The sequence below is a fragment of the Acomys minous genome, assembly GCF_964271855.1.
Source record: "Acomys minous genome assembly, chromosome: 17".
NCBI classification, from domain to species: Eukaryota; Metazoa; Chordata; class Mammalia; order Rodentia; family Muridae; genus Acomys; species Acomys minous.
This window is the reverse complement of record NC_140500.1, coordinates 3,040,510-3,066,513: the sequence shown is the minus strand read 5'-3', so window position 1 is coordinate 3,066,513 and position 26,004 is coordinate 3,040,510. Positions and strand designations below refer to the sequence as shown.

General features: G+C 48.6%; 2 protein-coding genes across 7 annotated transcripts in view; both read left to right on the top strand.

Moving 5' to 3' along the window:
* The window catches only part of PPFIBP1 (PPFIA binding protein 1), a gene marked incomplete at its 5' end in the record, with an annotated part of 59,914 nt that extends 39,574 nt beyond the window's left edge, over positions 1 to 20,340 (top strand). For 3 of the 6 annotated variants that reach the window (XM_084765691.1, XM_084765692.1, XM_084765688.1), the window contains 14 exons: positions 3,143 to 3,314; positions 3,716 to 3,748; positions 6,020 to 6,167; positions 6,351 to 6,479; positions 7,828 to 7,978; positions 8,631 to 8,742; positions 8,848 to 8,936; positions 13,415 to 13,537; positions 14,040 to 14,165; positions 15,103 to 15,291; positions 17,957 to 18,136; positions 18,446 to 18,511; positions 18,618 to 19,520; positions 19,561 to 20,340. In XM_084765691.1, the coding sequence (XP_084621817.1) occupies positions 3,143 to 3,314; positions 3,716 to 3,748; positions 6,020 to 6,167; positions 6,351 to 6,479; positions 7,828 to 7,978; positions 8,631 to 8,742; positions 8,848 to 8,936; positions 13,415 to 13,537; positions 14,040 to 14,165; positions 15,103 to 15,291; positions 17,957 to 18,136; positions 18,446 to 18,511; positions 18,618 to 18,704 (1,605 nt within the window). In that variant the 3' untranslated portion in view covers positions 18,705 to 19,520; positions 19,561 to 20,340. Of the gene's footprint in view, positions 1 to 3,142; positions 3,315 to 3,715; positions 3,749 to 6,019; positions 6,168 to 6,350; positions 6,480 to 7,827; positions 7,979 to 8,630; positions 8,743 to 8,847; positions 8,937 to 13,414; positions 13,538 to 14,039; positions 14,166 to 15,102; positions 15,292 to 17,956; positions 18,137 to 18,445 lie in introns of all 6 variants that reach the window. The other 3 variants (XM_084765690.1, XM_084765689.1, XM_084765687.1) reach the window with 2 other exon arrangements.
* A 151-nt stretch (positions 20,341 to 20,491) lies between these two features.
* On the top strand, positions 20,492 to 22,028 carry REP15 (RAB15 effector protein). Its single transcript, XM_084765698.1, has one exon. The coding sequence runs from the start codon at positions 21,101 to 21,103 to the stop codon at positions 21,791 to 21,793; it is 693 nt and encodes a 230-aa protein (XP_084621824.1). The 5' UTR covers positions 20,492 to 21,100; the 3' UTR covers positions 21,794 to 22,028.
* Positions 22,029 to 26,004: the final 3,976 nt, after the last annotated feature.

Here is a 26,004-nt window from a genome sequence, read left to right as displayed (position 1 = left end):
GAAGGCCAGCCAGGAGGTGTGCAGCGTGGCTTTGCCTGCAGAGGAGGCCGCAGTTAATAGAGGAGGGCGGGGCAAGGGCACTCAGGGGGCTGCGGCTCTAGGATGGTTTGGTGTTTTGGAACTGGAGGGGTGGTTACCATTCAGAGAAGTGCTTAAATACCGTCCAACTGTTTATTTTAAGAAGTGAGTTCTGAGGGCTCGGGGATGACTCAGTGCTTCTCCAGAGATCCTGAGTTCAATCCCCAGCTCCCACATCGAAGTTTATAACCTATGGCTGCAGTCCCGTGGGATCCAGTGCCCTCTTCTGCTGTGTAGACATACATGAAGACAAAACGCCAATATACATAAAACACACACACACACACACACACACATATATACATGCATGCATGCATGCATACACATACATACATACATACATACTTACCTACTTACTTACTTACATACATACATACATCTTTCTGTAAAGTTAATTTTCAGCTAGGCATGGGCACACTTTTAATCCCAGCACTTGGGAGGCAGAGGCAAGCAGATCTCTTCTGTGAGTTTGAGGCCAGCCTGGTCTACAGAGTGAGACCCTCTCTAAACAGAAGTTAATTTTAAGATCTAAGCCCAGCACCCAGGTCACAAACTCCTGAAACTCCAGCTCTCAGGGACCCAACCCCTTTTTGTGATCTAAACGTGCGCACGCGCACAAACACACACACACACACACACACACACACACACACACACACGCACGCACACACTCACACACCCTTTTAAAACACCGCAAAAAGTCAAGCAAGCCTGTGGCCGTGCTCTGCAGCACGCTGGCCACCTCCCCTCCCCATGATGTTGCCTGTGTGTGGGTGATCCACTGCCTGCTTTCTCCTCTTTGTCTCTGTCCAAGCCAACTTGGTGCCTGAGCGTCCCCTGCGGGCATTAGTAGGAACATGGAGGCTTTTCCTGGAGGACCAACTACTTAGCATATGGGGGGCTCTGCTGGCCTAGAGGAGCTAAGTGGGCTGCATCCTGTTACTGCAGACCTGCTGCTCAGAGCCTGGATGCAACCAGGGCACAGAGCAGAGGCCTCCAGAAGCTTTGGGGGAGCTGGAAGTCTCAGCCAAGGCCATCCTGGTCTCTGCTGCGGACTACACTTAAAACTCTAGCCTGGTCTCGGCACCGTTTGGTTCTCTGGATTTTCCAAATGCCTTTTCTTCTCCAAGTCATCAGAGATGCAAACAGGGAACTGGAAATAACATGGACCGCTACTCGAAAAGACTCCCCACAGCTCTCAGAGCCCAGAGGCTGGCAGCCTGTGCTCTGAAGACCACATCTGTGCACATGCATACAGCGTTACCTGACAGCAGTTACGCCCCTGCATGCACACACCGCCTGAAGCAATGTCCGTGCAGCAGTGGCATGGAGACTGTGTCACCCACAAGTCAGAAATATCCCTGCCTTGCTGATCTCTGCCATAGAGGGCTAGTGTGAAGCTTGGAAACCAAGTAGACAGGCACATGTCCTAGATGCATTTCAAAACCAATTCAGAGAACAGAACAGGACCGTGAGGTGTACCAAGCCCTGTCAAACATAAACATGTATTTAGTGACATCCACAAGTGGTAAAGCTGTGAAGAAAAACAGGGGAGTAAGAACCACAGACTGCAACACAACTGCTAAGAATCAGGGGCGGGAGAATTGTTAGAAATGTAATAATGAGGGCTGGAGAGATGGCTCAGCAGTTAAGAGCATTGTCGGCTCTTCCGGAGGTCCTGAGTTCAATTCCCAGCAACCACACGGTGGCTCACAACCATCTATAAAGAGATCTGGTGCCGTCTTCTGGCAGGCAGGTGTACATGCAGGCAGAACTTTGTATACATAATAAATAAATTGTTAAAGAAAAAAGAAAAGAAAATGTGATCATGAGGGAGCATTTGCCATCAAGCCTGATGGCCTAGGTTTAATCCCCAGGGTATACATGGTGGAAGAGGGGAGTAACTCCCACGGTTCCTCTGGGATGTTAGTGTCATGTGATTTGATCATCTTCACTGTGGTAGGGCCTTCCTGAGGCCCTGCCAAAAGCCCTCAGGTTACCTGCTGTGTGTCCCATAAAGCTCTTGTCTATAGGGGCAGGCATGGCGTCCTAACAGACCTCAGCATGTGTCCCGGGTCTCCCCTGGGTTCTGATCATGAGCTGTATAAGCTCTGCAGTGGGTAGAAGGTCAGCACAGCATGAGACAACTGTCACCAGGTCCGTTCTGCTTATTGTTCAGTAAAGTGACTTGTCAGTGTTAAGATGTAAGTCGTGACTAGATGGTGTGTATAGACTTGCGGCTACTGTAAGCAGGAGATGGTGTCGAGCCAGTCATCCCTCTGGCCCTTTAACCAACTCTGTGAGAGAAACGCAGAACTCGGTGTGCTAGAGAAGAAACGCACCCAGAAGCAATCGCTCAGGATACTAAAACAACAGAACGTTCTTCATAAGCGTACTGCCTAAAAGCCTGAAAGCTCAAAACAAGAGCCCGGTGGGCGGGGTGGCGCATACCTGTAATCCCAGCAGAGGCAGGGGCAGGCGGATCTCTGTGAGTTCGAGGCCAGCCTGGTCTATAGAGTGAGTTCTAGGACAGCCAGGACTACACAGAGAAACCTTGTCTCAAAAAAAGAAAACAAAACAAAACCCCAAATAAACAAAAACAAAAGCTCAAAGCACATTGTTGCCAGTTGTACCTTCTTCTTGGAGAAGAATGTGTAAAGTAGCCCAGGAGTGTCGCCTCACTGGTCTGTGCTTGTACACTGCCTGCTTTGTAGACGTGCCTTAGTGATTTAAAAGTGTGAACTCATTCATAGCTCTGCATCATAATTGCTAGAAAAATAAGTCTGCCATCCTGGCATGCAGTGTCTTCACTCCATGTCTTGAAAAACTGATAAATACATTTTAATTGTTTTTGAACTGTCTTAGATATTTAAAGTGACAAGTGTACTGATTGTAAATGAGAATAGGGCGTGTTCATTGCAGCGTTGTTTACTTCTTAGGCTGTTTAAGGTACCGTGTGGTGCTGGGATCAGTGTGTCACTCAGTCGTCTGCCGAGGGACTGGAGTCCAGCCTGTCCTAAGCACAGTGCACCCTAACACTCAGTACCTCCTTATCACCCCTCAGGATAAAGCTCCAACCGACAGTCGCACATTTGGGACGCTGCCTCCCAAGGTCCCAGGACACGACGCCTCTATGGATGACAACCCCTTTGGCACTCGAAAAGCCAGGTCCTCCTTTGGCCGGGGCTTTTTTAAAATCAAAAGCAACAAGAGGACAGCAAGTGCGCCCAATCTCGGTATGTGGCAGTGCGTGGGCCCTGACCTCAGGGATGGGGAGAGGCTTGGTCCACGCAGTCCGTCTTCCTCATTGTCAGAAATACAGGTGAATGCTTTGGGAGAAAAGTTAGCAAAAGTGCTGCACTGGATTTAGTTTGCAGTCTAAAGATAAGTCAGCTCTTACCCTACTTCTGCCCAGTGTTAGAAACAGCAGCACGAAAGTGACCTAGCCCTGCGGTGCTCGGTCTCCCCTCTGTGGCGGTGGGAGGACAGCGTGCAGTGTGTATAGTCTCAAAGTGGTGCGTGCGTTCCTCCTGTGGCATTTGCTTTGCATGGAGGAGTCTCATCTGTCTCATTTTGTCGCCCCTGTGTTTTCTCCATTGGCCTGCGTGTGTTGTGTGCGTTGTTGGGATACCTGAAGACCGTAAACGAAGTGCCAGTGCACCCACCTTAGGTACCGTACCCTGCATGCCAGCCTTGACCAGTGCTGATCCCAAACCATCTAACCCTCACTCTCCACTCTCAGCGTCTGAGCTCTACCAAGCAAGCTGGCCGCAATCAGAAAATGTAGTCTTCTCTAGAATATTCCTTCGTCTTTGGCTAAAACAGACTCCACAGAGCCTTTGCTTCTGAGCCTACATGCTGTTTTAACCAGTGCTATTGACACCTTGTAAGCAGCTCTGTGGAGATGTTCCGCAGTGTGCAGGGTGCAAGGCTGGAATGTGCTGGCTTTATGCATCCCAGCTCCTTCACCCACAACTGAGCCATCTCCCTCCTCCATGTGTTCATATCTCGGCCTTCCCCAATAGTGTCTATTGCAAGACAGGAGCTGACTTACTTAGGGGAACATTCTGGACATTTTATTACTTTGAAGTTGCTGATACTTAGTCCTGACCGGTGACTTCACTTGGGATCTGAGGGTCCTCCATCACACTGCTTTTAAGAGAAGTTCATTCTGTCTCCCCATGGGGAATAGTGTGAAGAAAGCCTTCAAAAAAAAAAAAAAAGAAGTATGTTGGTTTCAGTTGGGCTGGGAGCATTTTCAGGGTACCCATAACCTTTGTGGCTGTGGGGTGGGAGTGGATAGAGGCTCTGTCAGCCTGTACAGATACCTAGTTGTTGACACAAATGCCCTAGCAAAGCAGTACCATTCTTTGTGGAGCCTGAAGCGTCTGCAATGAGGGCTGGCTGCATAAGTTTAACTCCTGTAGGTGGACACCCGCTTGCGACTGCTCTCTTCCTCAGGCAGTGGTTGGCGCTTGTTGGCCAGTGCTGCTTGTTGTGACCTGTAGTCCCGGCTCTTCTGCATAGAAAACACAACTCCTGCAGATCCTCTCAGACACTTTTCCTGTTCTTTTGAACAAGTGTTGTTTTTCTTTTTTGAGTTTTTGTTTGTTTGGTTGGTTTTTTTTTGTTTGTTTGGTTTTTTTTTTTTTTTTTTTTTTTTGGTTTTTCAAGACAGGGTTCCTGGATTCGCTTTATAGACCAGGCTGGCCTCAGACTCACAGTGATCCACTTGCCTCTGCCTCCCAAGTGCTAGGACTAAAGGCGTGCACCATCACACCCAGCCAAGTGTTGCTTTTTCTTGATAAAACATAAAGTCTCACACTCTGGAAAGCAACAGCCCTGTCTTTGCTTGTGGCTGCTGTCCCAGGAGTGGACAGTTGCTGTCATGCATATGTGGAAGTCTGCAGTGGCGAGTTTGAATGCTGCTCTTTCAGTGCCAAATTAAGAAAGACTGGTTTTACAGCTAAAGAAAATCTCACATGGGTGTCTAATGCATAATAGGCTAGGAGGGTTACCCGCTGTGACAGGGTCTCACTTTCAGCCTGGTCTGACCTCAAGCTTGAAACCTTTTTGCATCGACTTCCTGATGCTGGGATTATGGGGGTGCCCCACCATACCTGGTGACCCATTTCTTGAAAAAGAACTGCTATTCCTTTGCAACTGTGTGATGTAAATGGAAAAGGAGAGTTAAGAAGAAAATGACATAGAATTTGAATTTTGTGCCAAATAAAATTTGAGAGAAGATGTTTAGGGGAATTGGATGGGTTTGTTCTTGGCACATTAAACTGGGACTCGGGTATGGGACTGGCGAGTGAGGTGAGCCTCAGGTTCTGATACCATCTGCCTGTAAAGATAAAGCATCCTGCGCGGCTGAGCTTAGACCAGCCGAGCCTCCTGAGAGCCTGAAGAGGGGGAGCAGAGTTGGTTAGAATGTAGGAAGAGTAGAAAGTGGGTGCTGAGCAAAGAAGAAACAGCAGAACACAGCTCTAGGAGCAAGTTGTGACAGGAGAGTGGGGCAGGGATGTAAGTGGGTGCAAGAGTGGCTGCACCAGGCACTAGATGAGGGACAGTCTCATCACAGACGCACGGCCATCAAATAAAGAACACTCCTGAGACACTTGCTATCTTAGAGAGATCTCACTTTGTAGCCCAAGCCTCTTTCAGATTCACTCCTCCGTGTCAGCCTCCAGGCTGGTGGGTTTACAAGTGTGCACCACCACACCAAGCTCTGTCATGTATTTTTTACCTCAAAGGGTGATTTCAAGTTAATTAACTTTATGTGGGAGAGTAAGCTTAGGGGATGTACACTTATATGCATTTCTGTACTCTGTGAAACACTGGTTTGCAGACCTCCCGGAGAGGAACTCTTAAGTTGGTGAAGCCAAGAAGGTTAGTACTTAGTTGTACTCATGTGGCCTTTCTTCTGTCCTCGGGACAGCTGAGACAGAGAAGGAGACAGCCGAGCACCTAGGTTTGGCTGGGACATCGCAGCCAAAAGGTTCACAGGGGACCAGTGCATTCCCGATGTCTCCACCATCCCCAGACTCCAGAAAGAAGTCCCGAGGCATCATGAGACTCTTTGGGAAGTAAGTGGAAGGGCAGCAGGGGCAGCGCCTGTGGCTCATGTCGCCCAGTGCAGGGGATAGTGGGACGTCGGGCTGGGGGTGGACACCAAGGCTCTCTGGAAGGAAGAGTGATAGAGGATTCATGAACTCGTCAGGCCTTGGTTAATACTGGGTCTAATGTACGGCCATGTGCGTTGTCCTCAGACTTAGGAGAAGTCAGTCCACTACGTTCAACCCAGATGACATGTCTGAGCCTGAATTCAAAAGAGGAGGGACAAGAGCCACTGCAGGCCCCAGGCTCGGTTGGTCTCGTGACTTAGGACAGTCCAACAGGTAAGAACACCTGTGATGTCACCATGACTTTGCTCTGCCTGGGAAGAGTGGCACTGCTTTTCAGTGGTTGGTGTCAGCTGTGTGGGTGAGGGCTGTCTGAGCATGTGGGGTGTCAGGAACAGGTGTACTTCACTGCTTCTGGCTTCCTGGGCTGGGTTTTTATATAGGTATCATTATGTGGGCAGTGTCTGAAGGCGGAGCTGTTTAAAGGTGGGGTCGCCTAGTGGTTAGGAGATGGTTCTAAGGGCTGGGCTTGTGGCTTAGTAGCGGAGACCTTGTGTTGGGGTCCTGGATCCCAGGCCCAGCACTGAAAAGTGGGGGTAGGTACGGTAAGAAATGATGTTCTAGACTCAGTCTTCTTGGACTTCTCTTGGCCTCACTGTGGTGACCTCGAGCTGTGGCTCCCATGCTCTGCTTCCCTCCCCTCGCCATAGTAAGACATGGCACCTGCCCCTAAAGGTGACGGTGAGGATTGAGTTCATACCGGTCAGCTGTCTAATCATGACTGATCGATAAACATTAGCACTTGGTGGAGTCTTTGAAAGTCCCTGAAGACATGGTCGCCAGAATTCCCGAGCTTATCAAGGCCGTACTTTGTTCCAACAAATGCATAATGCCTTGCTATGCTAGGTGGGGGAAGGCTGTAGAATGTTCACTCACTGGGGCTCCAGGAACTTGCCCAGTGCTTTGCTAACAGTGTAGAGCCAGTTTGAAGCCACCGAGGCTGACCTCCTGAACATAAAAGGGTGGGGCTGGCAAACATGCAGGGCAAGGTGTTGTGCAGAGCCTTTCAGAAGAAGAATCTGCGGCAAACACGCTCTCCCACACAGGCCTGGCTGGACACGCCTTCAGATAGCAGCTGGTCTCACCTGCCGTATGTCTTCCTAAGTATAATAAAGAGCTCCCTGGTGCTACTTAAATGTTTCTGTCATGTGTACACACAATATAAATTAATAATTTTAAAAATACATGCCTGTCACCCTCAATTTTTTTTCAAGCTATAAAACTGTATAAGTGAAAGAAAATAAAACCTTTGCTTGGAGTGTCCCTTTCTGTACTTAGCAGGTGCACACCATCTTCTCAGGGAATATCTGCCATCTTGCTGAAGTGAATTCTCTTTATACTTGAATTTCTTTCAGTCAAGCAGAGTGTTTCCGGCTTGGGAGTCTGCTCTTCGGACAATGTTGCTTGATTCTGAAAAAGCGACTCCCATAGCTCATCTTAGAGTGCGTTTTTCTTGGTGAAATGTGTGTCACCAGGGAGTTTCCGTATTGATTGTAAGCGCAGTTGCTGCCTGTCGCCCGTAAGCTGTAGGGCTGGCTTAGGGTTGCCGCTCCTCTCCCCACAGTGACCTGGATATGCCATTTGCCAAGTGGACCAAGGAGCAGGTGTGCAGCTGGTTAGCAGAGCAAGGCCTGGGCTCCTACCTGAGTTCCGGCAAGCACTGGATTATATCTGGCCAGACGCTTTTGCAGGCTTCCCAGCAAGATCTAGAGAAGGTAACTGCTTCCGCTCTGCCTCTGCGCACTTACTAAGAAGAAGCTGGGGTGGGGCTCAGCGTAGAGCGTTCGGCATGTGCGAGGCCCAGGCTTCGGTCCCCAGCCGCGCCTCCCCACACCAGGGTATGGATGTGGGATCCTTTGCTATTCTAAACCAAATAGTGTCAGTGGAACCCGTACTACTATTCTTGAGGTGTTAGCCTATGTAATCATATAGCTATTATATAATGAGTAGGCCTTACAAAATACATAGAGCCTCTATGTCTCAATCATTTTGTAAACTTACATTGACAGTGTGATATATGTAATTCCATTTACTTCATAAAAGAATACTCCATATTTTACATTGTAATTATTGAACATTGTACACAGAACAGGAGCAAAATGCCTGTTATACATAAAACAGTTTCTTTCTTACAAATAAAATAAATTCCTAGGCAGTGTCTAGCATCCCACTGTGGCAGGCGCAGAGTTGCACTGGCTTGAGGGCCACACTAGAGCTCAGTGTAGACGGTTTATTAGCCTGAGGTAGTGTTCTGACGAACACGGAGCTGGTCGTGAGTGGGGAGCTTCGTTGTGGAGGATGCCGCGCTGTCTGCTGGTGGGTCCATCCCTGACGGGCAGGATCCTAAGGCTCTGCTTGTCGTTACAGGAGCTTGGCATCAAGCAGCCATTGCATCGCAAGAAGCTCCAGCTGGCCCTGCAAGCCCTGGGATCGGAAGAGGAAACCAACTATGGGAAGCTGGACTTCCACTGGGTCACGAGTAAGGGCTTCTGTGCTTGGAAAGGAGTCAGCGTCGTCACCTGCTCCCTCTACTCACAGAAGTGGGCGTTGTGCCCGCGGCCCTGACACTGCGTTTCTCCCGTAGGGTGGCTGGATGACATTGGCCTTCCTCAGTACAAGACCCAGTTTGACGAAGGGCGGGTGGACGGACGCATGCTGCACTACATGACTGTGGTAAGCAGCTCTCGGTGAGGTGCTTCCTGGGAGGATTGTATAGAGTTTGGCAGTTGGAACAGCTTTGGGGTAATTTGAAACCCAGTTTCAGCCAGGCAGAACTGTATTAGCCTAAGCCATAGAGGATTGATACAGTTGGCAAGGTAAATCCTGAAGTGTGCACTGTGAGTGCTGGTGTTTCATGGTGTGTCCAGTTATATCCTATAACTGGGATGGAAAGGGCTGAGGCCTGGTCATCCCTGCCTCAGGTGTGCTGCTCCATGTGGACTGGCCACCTACAGTCATCCCTGCATTACACACTCAGGTGTGCTGATCCACGTGGACTGGCCACCTACAGTCATCCCTGCATTGCACACTCAGGTGTGCTGCTCCATGTGGACTGGCCACCTACAGTCATCCTGCATTACACACTCAGGTGTGCTGATCCACGTGGACTGGCCACCTACAGTCATCCCTGCATTACACACTCGGGTGTGCTGCTCCAGGTGGACTGGCCACCTACAGTCATCCCTGCATTGCACACTCAGGTGTGCTGCTCCACGTGGACTGGCCACCTACAGTCATCCTGCATTACACACTCGGGTGTGCTGATCCACGTGGACTGGCCACCTACAGTCATCCCTGCATTACACACTCAGGTGTGCTGATCCACGTGGACTGGCCACCTACAGTCATCCCTGCATTACACACTCAGGTGTGCTAATCCACGTGGACTGGCCACCTACGGTCATCCCTGCATTACACACTCAGGTGTGCTGCTCCATGTGGACTGGCCACCTACAGTCATCCTGCATTACACACTCAGGTGTGCTGCTCCATGTGGACTGGCCACCTACAGTCATCCTGCATTACACACTCAGGTGTGCTGATCCACGTGGACTGGCCACCTACAGTCATCCCTGCATTACACACTCGGGTGTGCTGCTCCAGGTGGACTGGCCACCTACAGTCATCCCTGCATTGCACACTCAGGTGTGCTGCTCCACGTGGACTGGCCACCTACAGTCATCCTGCATTACACACTCGGGTGTGCTGATCCACGTGGACTGGCCACCTACAGTCATCCCTGCATTACACACTCAGGTGTGCTGATCCACGTGGACTGGCCACCTACAGTCATCCCTGCATTACACACTCAGGTGTGCTAATCCACGTGGACTGGCCACCTACGGTCATCCCTGCATTACACACTCAGGTGTGCTGCTCCACGTGGACTGGCCACCTACAGTCATCCTGCATTACACACTCAGGTGTGCTGCTCCATGTGGACTGGCCACCTACAGTCATCCCTGCATTACACACTCAGGTGTGCTGATCCACGTGGACTGGCCACCTACAGTCATCCCTGCATTACACACTCAGGTGTGCTGATCCACGTGGACTGGCCACCTACGGTCATCCCTGCATTACACACTCAGGTGTGCTGCTCCACGTGGACTGGCCACCTACAGTCATCCTGCATTACACACTCAGGTGTGCTGATCCACGTGGACTGGCCACCTACAGTCATCCCTGCATTACACACTCAGGTGTGCTGATCCACGTGGACTGGCCACCTACAGTCATCCCTGCATTACACACTCAGGTGTGCTGATCCACGTGGACTGGCCACCTACAGTCATTCCTGCATTACACACTCAGGTGTGCTGCTCCATGTGGACTGGCCACCTACAGTCATCCTGCATTACACACTCAGGTGTGCTGATCCACGTGGACTGGCCACCTACAGTCATCCCTGCATTACACACTCAGGTGTGCTGCTCCACGTGGACTGGCCACCGACCTTGCCTTCCTCCTCCCAACTGTCCCCTGACACGCTCCACTCTTCAGATCAGTCCCAGGAGGTCAGCAGTTCCTGGGCTCAAGGAGGAGGGAGGCTAGACTCGCCCTGCTTCCTCATCTGTTGATATTTCTAGGCTTCCAGCCAGGGAATAAAGACCATAGTGTGACTAATATTTTATATAAGATACTTGTATTTAAAGAGCATTTGAAAAGGCAGCCACATAGGTGTTTTCTTTGCTAAGTAAGTACAGAGTTTAACCTGCTAATTCCATAAACTTTTTTTCACGGTGAAAGGAATTTGGAGCTCAGTTCATGGGATTTGTGTTCCTTTAGCATTGAGCCAAAGTACTTACAAGCTTGGTGGGAACATCATGCAGGCTTGTGTGAACAACCCTAATGAGTAGGGCGTGTCTTACAGCCACTGTCTGTTCTAAGCACTGACCTGGATGCTTGATTCTCAGTAACCCTTTAAGTAAGTACCATTATCATCGTCACTCTTAAGATGAGGAAACAAGAAGTTGAGAGGCTGGGTAATGTAACCACGTTCCCATGGTTACTAAGTGGTGAGAAGTCCTAAAGAATTTGAACCTAGGCTGGTTCCAGGCTCTTCTCTTCATAGCACTATTCCACCCAGGACAAATACAGTAACCTTTGACCTGCCTCTGCCCATGTCCCTGGGATGTGGTGGTCAGACGTCCCATGGGAGTGTGAGCAACTTCAGACTTAAACCACAGGAAGCACATGCAAGGCCCTCATGCCTGAGAGACATCAAGTGACTCTGGAAAGCATGACCTGTGCATCCTACACAAAAGCCCCTGTTAGGATGTGGCTCCCTGGGTTGGCTCTAGGAACAGAGAAAGGATCTTAGGTGGCAAAAAACAGGAAATAAAAAGCCACTTTGGGAGCCAGTGAGATGGCTGAGCAGGTAAAAGCACTTGTTCTGCAAACCTGACAGCCTGAGTTCTATTCCTGTGACCCATGCACAGATGGAAGTGAGGACTGACACTACAGAGCTGTGCTCGGACTTGGCTGTGTGTGTGTGTGTGTGTGTGTGTGTGTGTGTGTGTGTGTGTGTGTGCGCGCGCGCGCGCGTGCCTCCCTCTACATACACCATACACATGCACTAATGAAGATAATAAGCCATAAAATTAGCAAAAGCTGAATAAAGCCTGTACTTTATTTTCTTATCTGTGCTAGTTTCTTAATTTTGATGTGTGCTATAGTTTCATAGGATGTGAATGTTGGGAATAACTATAAAACGCACATAGAACTCCATGCTATCTAGAAGCCTTTGTTAAGTCTAAAGTTATTTTAAAATGAACCATGTGTTTACTTACTTGCTTTGGTTTTGTTTGTTTGTTTTTGTTTTTGTTTTTTGAATAGTTTTGGTTGTGGTTTTGGCTGGCCTGGAACTCTCTATATAGACCAGGTTGGCTCTGAACTCATAGAGATTTGCTTGCCTCTGCCTTTCAAGTGCTGGGATTAAAGGTTTGCACCAGAATGCCCAAATGAAAGCAATCCTTGTAAAATGATTTCAAATATATTCTCAGAAATAATTAACATTTTATTATATTGAAAACATTATGCATTTAGATAGACTTTAATTAAATGAAAGTAGCCTATATTGAAATGTTTGGAATGAGTATCTCAGTTTTAGATTAAAATATGTTAATTTCTTTTTCTAATTTATCATAAGACACTAATTTTAATAAATTAATCATACAAAATTTAGGAAATAATTTTTTTTTGCTGAGTAGCCTCAAGAATAAACCACTAACATTCATTTTTACTCTTAAAAACATTTCTATAATAAAGTAATTTCTTTGACTTTTTTTCCCCCCCCCACAAGAAATGTGTTGCGAGTGACAGGTGTGCTGTGTGCCTGCATGGGCAGCTCTCTGTTTATCCTCTGGGTGTGTTTACAGGTTCATCTCGGTACTGCCCTGGAATCACCTGCCACTGAGATGGTTTGTTTAGGTGTGTTAGGCATGTTTGAAGCGGCTCCCAGGGCCTCAGACTGCCCAAAGTGTTTCCTCGAAGATGTTGATTGGGGACGTGTTGAAACTTAGAAGTCTGCATTTCTTTACTCTTTTTTACTGTTACCCAAACCCTTGCCCTGAGGGGCATAGTTTTTTCGACGTTGGTCACCCAGGCTGCTAGGTGAAGCAGAGGACCCTGAGCAGGGAACTTGATCCTAGTGACCATTCTGGCTCTGCTGTGTGCTGACAGAAAAGAAGGGCAGTTTGGCTGCCGACCTCCAAGTCTCCTTTGCTTTCAGACCAAGTTCTGGGGACGAAGGAGGAAACAGGAATTCCCTCAAGGCCCCGCAGCCAGCAGCTTTTGGGGCAGAGGCAGCAGTATCTTGAGTTGGGGCTAGCCTGGCTGCATGCAGACCCAGTCTCTTCCTGGCCCTTGATAAAAGACAGACTGTCTTGTAGTGAGCAGCGAGTGCTTCTCAGAGCCCTGGGATGATGGTGCTCTGCTAGCAGAACATCTGCAAGACTTAGAAAGATGTGGCTGATTTTGGGGGAACAATATGAGCTTGAGGCTCTAGAGGGGGAGTTTGCTGAGGACAGGACAGGAGTTCTGTTACTGAATGAAAACTGAAATCACAACAGAGTGGCTCCCACCACCATGCAGAGTTCTGGGACTCCTGCCGGGGGCAGCAGCGTGAGCTCCTCATTCCTCCTCTGCAGGATGACCTGCTGACCCTGAAGGTTGTGAGTGTGCTGCACCACCTCAGCATCAAAAGGGCCATCCAAGTCCTGAGGATCAACAGCTTTGAGCCAAACTGCCTGCGGAGGCGGCCGTCCGACGAGGTAGCTTGTCAAACAAGAAGTTTGACTCGACAGTCCGTGTGTGGAAAACTCAGGACCTTTTTCTTTTGGAGCCTGCAGAAAGCTCCATGCCACTGATCCAGTCTTACGTGGCTTGGCTTTCCTGCACCCCTCGCTTTTATTTCCACAACGGCCCCAGTGTGCCCCAAAGCCCAAGGCTATTTTTCTGCTTCCTCTTGTTTCCTCTTGTTCATGAACTATACTTTTTACTGCCAACTCAATTCACGGACATCACTGCAAATATTTCCTTTACCTTTTCTTGCTACTGCATAAAAAGGCTCGAATCTGAGGTAAAAGTTCTTTCAAGGAGCAGTCAAATTAGCAAATACTTGTTTTGTGTTTTCTTTGAATACTTCATGGGACACCAGATAGTGCTCTTCCGTGGGCCAGCCCTGTTAGACTGCTTTAGATTGTGCGTTCAGGGTTAGTGTCTCGAGTCCTGTCATCACCACCTGAAGCAAATCGTGTGTGTTTGTTTCCACAGAATTTCATCACCCCCTCTGAGGTTCAGCAGTGGACCAACCATCGTGTGATGGAGTGGCTTCGCTCTGTGGACTTGGCAGAATATGCCCCCAATCTCAGAGGCAGCGGTGTCCATGGAGGGCTCATGGTAAAGTTCTCTTTCGGTTTGAAATTGCTTTCTTGGTTTCCTTTAGTTTAATGGGTGTGCAGTCTTGATGTGAAATGTGCATCAAAAGTGGAAAATTCTACACCCAGCTACGGTAGCATAGCTACTGCATCCGGTTACCATGAGGCTGTGCACATAGGGAGCATAGTGAGCCTGTGTTGAAACTTGGGTCTTACGCCCTAGATGAGTCGTCACTGTGTGCTGATATTCTAAACTGTAGACGCTGGCTCTACGCACAGTAGGGAAAGACACTCATCACGCCGCAGCTTTGAGTAATACTGAGGTGACCCCAGCCCTCCTGGGTGTTCACGCTAGGTTGTACTTGCAGAGCATTTTTTAGTGTTTTTCTGTATTAGGTTTAGGCCCATTTCTTTCTGTCACCCTTCACTCTTGAGCAGTATCCAGCCAACTCTGATGTGACCATGGTTTAGACCTTGCCGAGATACAGGCTATTTCTGCACACCAGTGTTCCGTGAGCGCTTGTGTTCAGAGGCAGCATTCTAAACAGGAAGACGTGCTGCTGCCGTGTCCCTTAAAGCCTGGGTTCCACACCAGGGCTACCCCTAACTAAGGCACAGTGATATGTAAATTAAAATCCAAAGTCCAGCCTGAAGAGAAAGCTCAGAGTACATGCTGTTACAGAGACCCCGAGTTCAGTTCCCAGCACACACGTGGGGGCCAGTAACAGGTAATCTGAGACCACTTCTGGCCTCCATGGGCACCGCACACATGTGGTACACATGCATACATGCAGGCAAACACTTTTACACATAAAAAAAAAAAGAGAGAGAGAGTGTGTCCATGCCCTGGGCTGTTGGTGGGGCTATTGGGGATTACCCAAATGAAAGATTTTTGTAAACTGTAAAGTACTTCCTCATCAGCTAGGCTTGATCTTTACCAATCCAAATCTTTCTTACAGGTTCTTGAGCCTCGTTTTAATGTGGAAACTATGGCTCAGTTACTGAACATTCCACCAAACAAAACCTTGTTGCGCAGACATCTGGCCACCCATTTCAACCTTCTGATCGGTGCTGAGGCCCAGCACCAGAAGCGAGACGCCATGGAGTCCCCGGATTACGTGCTGCTGACAGCTACTGCCAAAGTGAAGGTTGGTTCTGGTTTTGACGTTTAATTATTGCAAGATGTCAGCAAAGGCTCCAGTATTCCATTTGGTGTGCTGATGGTCCGTGCCTCCAGGGAGAGACACAGAACTGCCAAGACGGAGAATGTTCAAACCCCAGGAATCTCAAATTTGAGATTTAAAATCTCAGCTAGGTGTGGTGACTCACGCCTTTAATCCAGCACTCAGGGAGGCAGAGGCAGAAAGATTGCTGTGAGTTTGAGTCCAGCCTGGTCCACATATGGAGTCTAGGACAGCGAAGGCTACACAGAGAAACCCTGTCTTGAAAAAAAAAAACGAAACAAAACCTGAAACCAAACCAAACAAAACACAACAAAAGCTCTCATGCTGAGAATTGACAAAGCTCTTTCCCTTGTTTCTGTGCCTGCCTCAGGAGCAGGTGACACAACCTGTTATCTTTGGCCATTCAAACAGAACATTACCATGGTCCTATCAGAGCTCTCCCCACTGCCCAGGGCTTACAAGTCCTGGGTTCACGTGAAATAAACACACGCGTGAGAGCGCACAATCCACTTCACCGAAGGCCCTTCTGGCTGTGTATCTGAGCTGTTAGCGCTGGGGAAGAAGGCCCCTTCTCTCTGAAGAATTCACCGGGGGCCCCAGGCTTGACTGCAGGCTTCTGCCGTCTGGCCAGGCTCCTGAACCCTTGTTCCAGCTATAACCTGATCAGGCGCCGTGGCCATCTGCCACTAAACTGGCTGTTTAAAAGAGCCCTAGCACTTTGCTGCCGTGAAATCTTTTTTCTCCCAAACTTCAGCAAGACCCTAAATCTTGTGACACAGGTTTTATTCTGTGTCCTCCACCTGGAGCCAGATGTTCCTGAGGAAAGCGAACCCGGACACTTTCTGCAGGGAGAGAAACGCATGCTTCCGACTCAGTGCCCCCCCAACCCCCAATCTCCCCCCATCCCGGCCTTTCCCGGAACGCAGAACCACACCATTTTCTAAGATTCACTCAGCTTTACTAATTAGTTTAGAATGTCTGTATGTGCACGTATTTATAAGTTTCAAGAGCAGAGAAGGGACTGCATGTTGGGAAGTTTCTTCTGAGGCCACTGTGTTTATTGAGGAACGTGATGCTGCTGCTGTCATCTGTGTGTCGCCCGTGCCGAGGACTGCAACTTGGGTCCAGTTTGCTATTGCGATGGCTTCTCTTTTCCTGTTGGCAAGTGGGTACACAGAGGACTTGGGGTGGGAGTAACTGAGTGTGAACACACGCCTGGCAGGCACGAGGCTCGGGCGTGATCTCCAGTGCTGCTGATGAGTAAACGAACCAATAGGAAGATCGTAAGTCAGAAAAGTCCTCTAAAGAAGGAGTCAGTTCCTTCTGGCCAGCGGGCGGTTACCACGAAAAAAGGCGAGCTGTGCGGTTTCACCAGGCACAGGATCTACTCAGCACACGGGGAGTGCTACGCCATGACGCATGGGAACGTCTCCTGAGTCAGCACTGCCTGCTACAGAAGCAAACACAGAAGAAAAAAGGGCAGTCGGGAGAAATTCAGGAGAACCCGCTGTGCAGTCAGATCCCAGCAGGCATCACTTCTGCATCACCTGCTGATGTGGTGGCCAAGGGGAGTCAGAAGCCAGACGTTAGGAAAGCTCAGCGAGAGCAGGCTGTCAGGGCTTCCAAGGAAGACCACAGTGGCCGCTGCCAGGGGCCTACAGAGGCATCACCTAAACAGAAGATTGTAAAGCCTGTGAAGGGTGCTGCTCACTGTGCCCCCAGTTCGTGGGAGGTGCTAACTTGGTAGATGAGGGTTCTAAATAAAGATCAATCTCTAACTCTAAGAGAGAGAGTCAAAACCAGCCAGAGGCTGAGGCATGAGGATTGCAGACTCAAGGTTGCCAGGGTTTGAGATCAACTTTTCTTCTTCAGAGTGACTCCTACTTGTCTGGATGTGTTGTTTCCACATTCTTAACGTGGAAACATGTTAAAAGAGTTTTCCCAGAAACACCTTTCTCTGTTGTTATCTTGTCTGCCTTTGAGTTCCTTTCTCCTTTGGGACTGTGTGGTGACTAGGATGCTGTTTCTCTCCAGGGGTGCGGATGCTTTACTACGAGGCATCCTACCACTCAGCAGAATAGGCAAGCAGCATAGCCACAGCTCTGCCACCTGCTGTCCCTTCCCGCCCTGGCTCCTTTCTTCTCCGCTCAGCCTGGGATGGAGCCCAGGTTCTTAACCATACTAACCAAGTGCTTTCCCATTGATTTCCATGCCCCGGTCTGTGATTCGCCGGCCTCAGCTTCCAAGTATCTACACCTGTAGGCAGGCCTGTGCCTCCAGGCCCAGTTAGGACCTCGGTCATTTGCTGACCTTAGATTGAATAGCCTCAAAAACTTAGGCTCATCCCCAAAGGGAATCCTGTTAAGTTCTGTCTAATCCAAGGGATCCTGGCATGTCCAGCCTGTGGCATAACAGTGAGATTAGCCTTTCAGAGTTAGACCAAGACCACTTGCGGTATCTGGTTGCCTTGCTTGTGTCTGGGGTGCTCCTGGCTTTCTCAACAATAGTTTGATCATTGAAGTTGCTCCTTGTGTGTGAGGAAGTGCATAATTAACTTACATGTGTTATTAGTCCTTAGTCAGAGGCATTTTTATCAGGTCTCTGGGTGTCTTTTTCTTTGATTTTAAAGCCGAAGAAACTGACCTTTAGCAACTTTGGGAATCTGAGGAAGAAGAAACGTGAAGACGGAGAGGAGTATGTCTGTCCGATGGAGCTGGGCCAGGTGTCGGGACGCGGCTCCCAGAAGGGCCTGAGACCTGGCCTAGACATGGGCCTGTATGAAGAGGACGATTTGGATCGGTTAGAGCAGGTAAGGAGCTGACTGCCACTCAGACACTGTTCAGAAGCTTCGCTCACTGCCACTGTCACTGGCGAAGTGTGCTGCCTTCACATGCCTGAAAGTAAAAATCGTGAAGCATTCTGAACAGCTACAGACTGCTGCCCACTTCAGGTGCTGACCTGAGGCCTTGCAGCGAAGCTGAGGCAGTGGGTGGCTTTGTCTGCTGCCCCTTCTGCCTTCAGTGCCACTTACGTCCTTCCTGCCTAGACTGTCATTCAGCTAGCTGCACTTTGGAGTTTGTGCAAATGAGTTTGTCACATTATGGGCTGTTGTTGGCAGATGGAGGATTCGGAAGGGACGGTGAGACAGATAGGTGCATTTTCCGAAGGCATCAACAATCTCACGGTGAGTGCACATAGGGTTGAAAACGCTATTCTAAGAGCACCTAAGGCCACAAACAGCTCCTTGCGTGTTGGAGGCAGGTGTGTAACTCGCTGTCCTTGCATTCCAGCACATGTTGAAGGAAGATGACATGTTTAAAGACTTGGCCGCTCGCTCCCCCAGTGCCAGCATCACAGATGAAGACTCCAACGTTTGACCAGAGGCCCTGGGCAAGTGCCAGGGGCACAGATGCCGCCTTTTCAGATAGTGTGCACAACAGCTGACAGGTGGTACACTGTCAGTCATGCCAACTTCTCACTCAGAAGTGGGACAGTCATGAGGGGGACGGTGCCAGTCTGAAGATGCTGAGGAAAAGGAGACACTGGTGAACGCAGCATGCTTGTCTGCCTCTATTTAATGTAGAGTCTGTGATGTATCCTATTGAAAGCATTGCACTTACAGTTGGGTATTTACAGATGCTTCCTTCACATCCCCGGGTGGAGGTGTGGCCGCATCAGTGTTCACTGCAGCCGTCTAAGCTGAGCACGATGCTCTCCAGATCCAGGCACTCACCGAGCACTCGGTGTCACCAAGTGCAGCCACGCTGCCACTCGCCTCTTACTGTCTTATTTTTATATATTTTTCTAAATATGTGTATATATACAGTATATAGAAAGCAGAACATCTATTTTGTGACAGAGGATCAAAAGATCACATTAAAAACAAAGAGACCCCAGTGTTCTCAGTGTTCATATCCAGCTAATTCCTGAAGAAGCCCTAGTCCTCTTTCCTCCACTGATGAATTTTAACAGTGTTACTCTTTCAGGCTAGGATAGACTTCTTTGGTTCCCACAAAATTGCCAAGCAGTTTAGAAGCTTCAACTTGGATCCTTTGGATGCACTCCCATCCCCCTCAGAAAAGTTTTTGTTAGGATGATTAAAAAAAACCAAAAGCCAAAACCCAGACAGAACCATTACATGTTGTGTCTTGTTTTCTTCTTTGCTAAACTCATTGTTACGGTGAGTCCGCCAGGTCGGCTGTAACTTACACTGACTGTCGGGGAGTCTGCCAGGTCGGCTGTAACTTACACTGACTGTCGGTGAGTCCGCCAGGTCGGCTGTAACTTACACTGTCAACTGAAGGCGCCTCGTGCTATTGGAATCAAGATCCAAGTATTCTGAAGCTGCAGAGTGTTTTACTAGTGGCTATTCTGTTCAATAGCACGTTGCTCATGTTTTCTGTAACACAAGGCTCAAAGACTTTTTTTTTTTTAAGTAGAAATCTAAAATGCAGCTGTTGGTGTGGCGTGTGTTTATGCGTGCGTTAGAGACAATCCATTTTACATTCAGGGCTACACATAAGGAGACCAATTGTTCAGGCAGGTGCTCACACACTGTGGGGGCAGGAGACAGTTCAGTCTGTGTCAGTAGACCTGGTGACAGCCATTTCTAAATGTCAGAGTATTCCTTTCTTGTGCTCAGCAGGGGATGAGGCTGCTCACTACTTTGTGCCACTGCTGTTTATTTCTAACTCAAATCACCTGACGATCACGGTGCGCCCCCCCCCTTGAATGCTCCCATTCATGACTTCATGACTGTCTGGCTTCTTCCTGTATTGGGGTTTTAGTTTAACATGGGTAAACATCACCATTTGAAAGCTCAATTTGTTATTAGAGCCTGGTTGGAAATTCCAGCAGACTGTTACAGATGCCAAATGTTCCTTATTAAGGTCAGTGTAACAACTGATGATGTGTGATAAAGCTAAAGACTTTGGATTATATATTTTATTTACAAAAGCATTATGCACTGTTTGCATTATTAAGAGGAAATAAAGTCAATTGGTAATTGCCTTATGTGTGTTTTGGTTTGTTTGGTTGGTTGGTTTTTTTGAGACAAAGTCTGTCTGTAGCCTTGGCTGTCCTGGACTCGCTTTGTAGACAGGCTGGCCTCCAACTCAGAGCCTTGTGTTTTTAGTGAATCACTTAATGCTCCTTTGTTCAGAATGACAGGGTCTTGGTTTCTGGTGGAAACAGTAACATGTAACCTGCATGTTTGTTCGAGTTGGGTCCACAGCACGGAATCAGACAAATTGAGATCTCTGCGTAAGAAGAAGTCTGTATAAAAGGAAATGAGAGCAACACACCTGGGGAACAAAGGGTCAGCACGGAGGAGTAAAGAAGAGGAAGCAGAAGTGACACAAACCTGGAGATAGCAAGCGGAGACAAAGGAGTATGCTTCTAACCCGTACAGTCACATGTGGTCTAGTTTGACTGTTTTATTGGGAAAAGGAACCGCATCTAAGAGTTTACCAAGACCAAAGGTGGTCTGTACATAACCTGGAGCAGAACAGGTGTCTTGTGTGAAATTGTCATCTGTCACTTGGCAGGCAGCAGAAGTCTGGGAGCACAGCACACCCAATTGACAAACGGGCCCTCCCTCACATGTTTGTCCAGCCTCAGGTCTGTATGGCTAGCCACACCAAGGAAGCTGTGGTGTTAGAAAGCTGGTGATGGTATCAACAGAGGCGGCTTCGCTGAAGAAAATCTCGGAAGCAACTCCTGGTAACATTTACATGCCTGGTCACTAGGAGCAGCGTGTTCTCTGTGGGGGAAGATGGGGCAAAAGGCCTCACAGCAGCTGGCTCCGAAGGACAGCCAGGAGGTCCTCGTCATGTGTGAGGTGGTCAGCACGGCTGTTGACCACGCAGCACAGAAGCTGAAGGAGTTCCTCAGGTTTGAGTACCCACTGAGCGGCCTCGGCCTCGCAGCTAGTACACTGAGTGAAATCTTCCTTGTCCATTTCATCACGTTCTGCCAGGAAAGGGGGGCTGACGACTGGCTCACCACCACCAAGACGACCAAGCACCAGGCCCTGCTGTTCGGAGCAGACTGGATCTGGACCTTCTGGGGACCTGATAAGCAAATACGGCTTCAGGTGGCAGTGCAGACCCTGAGGATGGCCTCCCTCCCTCTGAGGGACCCGAAGTCGTGTGAGTCCAAGGGAGAGGAGTCTTGGAAGAGAGGCAGGTTTGATAAGCTGGGAGAGTTCTGTGACTTGGTGGGAGAGGACTGTCTGGGTCTGTTCATCGTCTTTGGTGTGCCGGGAGAACCTGAAGCCATCAGAGGCGTCGTCCTGGACAGTGTCCGAAGCGGCACGGCGAAGAGCCGTCTGCCGGGACGCAGGGCTGTGGAGCAGTTTGTGCTGGAGGCAGAGGATTGTGTCTCCATCAGAGAGCTGCTGGGACACCATCTGAGTAAAAGAGATACACTGAGCGACATGGGCAAGGTTTACATTAGCATCCTCTGACTGGGCACGCTGCTGTGACAGGCCTGTAAGACCCAACGGAAGGGGAAATGCCCCGGCGCTAACTGAAAGTGGTTACTTGAGTCAAAGTTTGTTAGTTTCGCAATTATGGAAAGGAAAACAAAAACAAAAACAACCCTAGGTGTGTCTTGGGAGAACTTCGACTTTGCTTATTCAAAAATTAAAAATTGGGAGAGAAACTGATAAGTTGTACATAAAATTTGATTTGCAAAACGAACCTTGTCTTTGTTTGAACTAGTTTCTTTGGATGGTTGCTTTTTTGAGACAGGGTTTCTCAGTGTACCCTTGGCTGTCCTGGGTTCACTTTGTAGACCAGGCTGGCCTCAGACTCACCAGATGTCTGCCTGCCTCTGCCTCCCTGACCTGAATGCTAGGATTATAGGCGTGTGTCACCACCATGCCGGGCTTGAGCTAGTCTCATAGTCACAAGCATAAAATATTACTGCTGTTGTAGGGGGAGCAACTACTGAGCAGGTGTGGGTACATTTGGGGTGCCAGTTTTGGTTCAGGACTCCTAAACAAAACTTGCCACTCCTGGTCCTCTGAGCCCCCACCCCCACCCCCCAACCCACGCTTGCGCCTTCTAGCAACTTTGCACACAGAGGACTTTTGATGGATTTAACTTATGGTTCAGTTGAGTGTTAATTTATCATGACTTATTAAGTTACATGTGAAAGCGTTCCTTGTTGCAATATCTGTATTTGCAGAAAGGAATGTGTTTTCAAACGGTGGTCATTTTTCCCCGAAAAGTTTTTCTGAGGTTTAACAATATAAAGAGTAATTGCCTTTATTTACTGAACTCTCATTGAGCCCAGTGCCTTAAATACATTATCACAGTTTGCGCATAAGGCTCTAATAAGTAGGTGTTATTTTTATTTGTCTAAGATGTTTAATTCCCAGTCATGGGCTGTTAACAAAAAGCCGACGCCCCAGCTCTTCCAACAGCACATAAAGTGGGTCTGACTCTTAGGCAGTGCTGGTTCTGGCCACGCAGGTGAACACCCTGCAGGGAGGGAGCTGGGTGTGGTCATCACTTCCTGGCTCCTGCTCATACTCTGTGCTGTCCCGGTCTTACGCTGTTCCCTCGTGTGCAGCCCTAGGAAAGCATGGGCCGTGCTCGTGTGCTGCAGCCTTGCAATCCCAGCACTGGGGGCTCTGAGGCAGGGTGCCTGTGGATTGGAGGTGAGCTTCAAGTCAGCAAGGGATACCCAGGGAAACTTGTCTCTAAACAGCATGGACCAAATCACTACACACTTACTCTCCAAGAACAGCTTTTCACTCTGATGGCTTCCCACGGCCTTGGTCCTGTCTGTGTGGGAATCTAGGGCTCTTGCAAGGCTGGTTAACCCCATCGTGGGCGGCCGTTAGAGTAAGAAGCACATTCGGTGTCAGGGCCTGTTCTGCATTGTTTGTTTAGAAAGGCGCATTGGAGGTCACTGAGTCTATACCAGGACCCCTAGTGGGCACGACTGTTGAGGTCACACCTGAAGCCTGTGCTTGTCCCTCTGGACTGCAGCCCTTTGCGGCCTGTTCTGAGACCCAGGTATCCAGGTACCTAGTGGGTCACCAGTAGTGCCCATCTAGCTGGTTCTCCTCTGTGACTCCCCAGGGCACTTTGGTAATCTCTTTTGCTTTGTCCCACCCCTGCCCCGCTGTGCTGTTGTTTGTTTTTTCTTCAGTTAAACTTCCGGAGATATGCCATTTGATTTTTTTTTTTTTATTCTGGAATCCCACACCTAGTTTTTCCATTCAAAGGTTAAAGATGAAGGGAGTAGGAAGAGTGTGTATCATACCTGCACTCTGGAAGCTGAGGCAGGAGAATTCCCACAAATTCATATCCAGCCTGGGATGCAGTCTCAGAAACAAAACAAAGAAGACAATGCCTGTCTTGCACTGCTGCTGTTGATGATCTGAAATCCAGTCTTCAGTGTTTAGCACTGATCCAGGCCCACCAAGTCCCACCCCCACCAGCACACAGGGTGCGCAGGGAACAGAGATAGCTGCTCCTTCAGTATAGGCAGAGTCTAAAGAGCCTGCTCCTGCTCTCCGTCCACTTGTGTTCAAATGGACATGCGCCTTGCAAGTTTAAGCAATAGCAGCCCCCCTCCCCACGCAAACCTCCTGTTAAGAGTGGACACACACGCCTTTAATCCCAGCACTCAGGAGGCAGAGGCAGTCCACGCTCTGAGTTTGAGGCCAGCCTGGTTTACAAAGTGAGTCCAAGACAGCCAAGGCTACCCAGGGAAACCATGTTTCAGAAACAAACAAACAAATATGAAATAAATAAAGAGTGGTCACTCAGACAAGTTCTGGGGAAAGCAGGGGAAGAATTTCTGTAATCCCTGTGACGACTTCCTGCCTCAAGAAAGAATTGAGTCCACAGCTTCCTCGGCTTTTCTCTTCCGTCCTTGGAACACATCTTCGGGCTGAAGCCCTCGCCTTAAGAAGCTAGAATAAGGAAGGATGAGACAACACTGGACATTGGCATGAGACGCGGTGTTTATTGTTGTAGTAGTTGAGTATCAATACACATAATTACTTAGCAGTTTTAACTTTATGCAAAGTTTGAGAGGACTGAGGACATAGCTCGGTGGTAGAGTGGTTGCCTAAGATACACAAGGCGCTCATCCCCCAGCACTGCAAAATATGAACAGTAAAGATACGGATTGAGACCTCCACTTCCTCTCTCCAGTGGCACAGTATTTATGATGGTTAATCACAAATTGTTAGCGTAGCTGGTTTAGAATCGCCAAGACAATACGCCTCTGGATGTGCCTGGGAGTTTGGAAGACCCACGGTGAATGTGGGCAGTGCCGTGCCATGGGCATGGGCTGGGGCCTTAGACTGAAGAGTAAGAAAGTGAGCAGAGCTGGGTGTGGTGGTGGTGCACACCTTTAATCCCAGCACTAGGGAGGCCGAAGCAGGTGGATCGCTGTGAGTTTGAGGCCAGCCTGGTCTACAAAGTGAGTACAGGACAGCCAAGGCTACACAGAGAAACCCTGTTTCGAAAAACAAAACAAACAAAAAACAAGAAAGTGATCAGAGCGACAGCAGCTGTGACTCTGCCCTGACTGTGGAGGCTGCTCACTGCCAGTCTTGTATCAATGGGTGTATTAAAGAGACTTAGCATAAATTGATAGGTTTATTCACAGATTATTGATGAATGTCTATTGGACAAAAGCCTGTTTTATGCCTTGTCAACCCAACTATGCAAAGAATGAAGTCATGTTATAGGGTTTTTTTATGTTACAGTAGATGACACAATAAATATATGTATCTTTTCAATGCATCTTTAGATACTACCAAGGGTTCTGGAGCGAAAAGGCTCAGTTGGTCCTGGGCTATTTTGGGGACAGGATCTAAGTACATAATATGCAGCCTAGTCTGGCCTTGAGTTTGCAATCTAATTGCCTCAACCTCCGAAACTCTGGATGCCTCTCCCCCCAAAAAAGCAAACAAAACAGACACACACACGCACACACATACACAAAAGGACTTGCAAGATGGAACAGTAGTAATGGCACTTGCTTCCAAGCCTGACAACCTGAGTTCTGTCCCTGGGACACATGCTGTGCACATGTACACACACGTTTCTTCATTTAAAAAACAAATATAAACAGATAAAATACAAATAAGGCTAAAAATAGTGTTCGAAGACATTTAGATTAAGTGACCAACACCTCAGAGTGAGCAGGCTGAGGTTTTTTGTTTTTTTGTTAAGATCTTGAGGTATCTCAATATATATATATATATCCTTTCAAAAGGTGTATACAAAACGTATACACACACACACACACACACAGGCATGGTGGTGCACACCTTTAATCCTAGCATTCCAGAGGCAGAGGCAGGCGGATCTCTGAGTTTGAGGCCAGTCTGGTCTATAAAGTGCATCCAGGCGAGCCAAAGCTGTTACACAGAGAAACCCTGACTCAAAAAACCAACAGAGGAAAAGAAAGAAAAGACAAGGTCAAAATTTAACACCAAACAATCTAGTTCAAAAAGCCATTTTTTAAAAATTGTGGCCACAGCCATGCTGTGTCATCCCCCCCGCCCCCACGCCTCTGGTGTTCGTTATGTGCTCTGCTGCTCTGCTGTCACTTAGGAAGTATAAGGGCTGCTGAAACAGTAAAGCAAGTAAAGGTGTGAGCCTTCCACTGGAGTTTTATTCCCAGAAACTAGGTGGTGGGCGA

What these genes read in the sequence shown, in the direction of transcription:
- REP15 (XM_084765698.1), top strand. Translation starts at nt 21,101, where the DNA reads ATGGGGCAAAAGGCCTCACAGCAGCTGGCTCCGAAGGACAGCCAGGAG.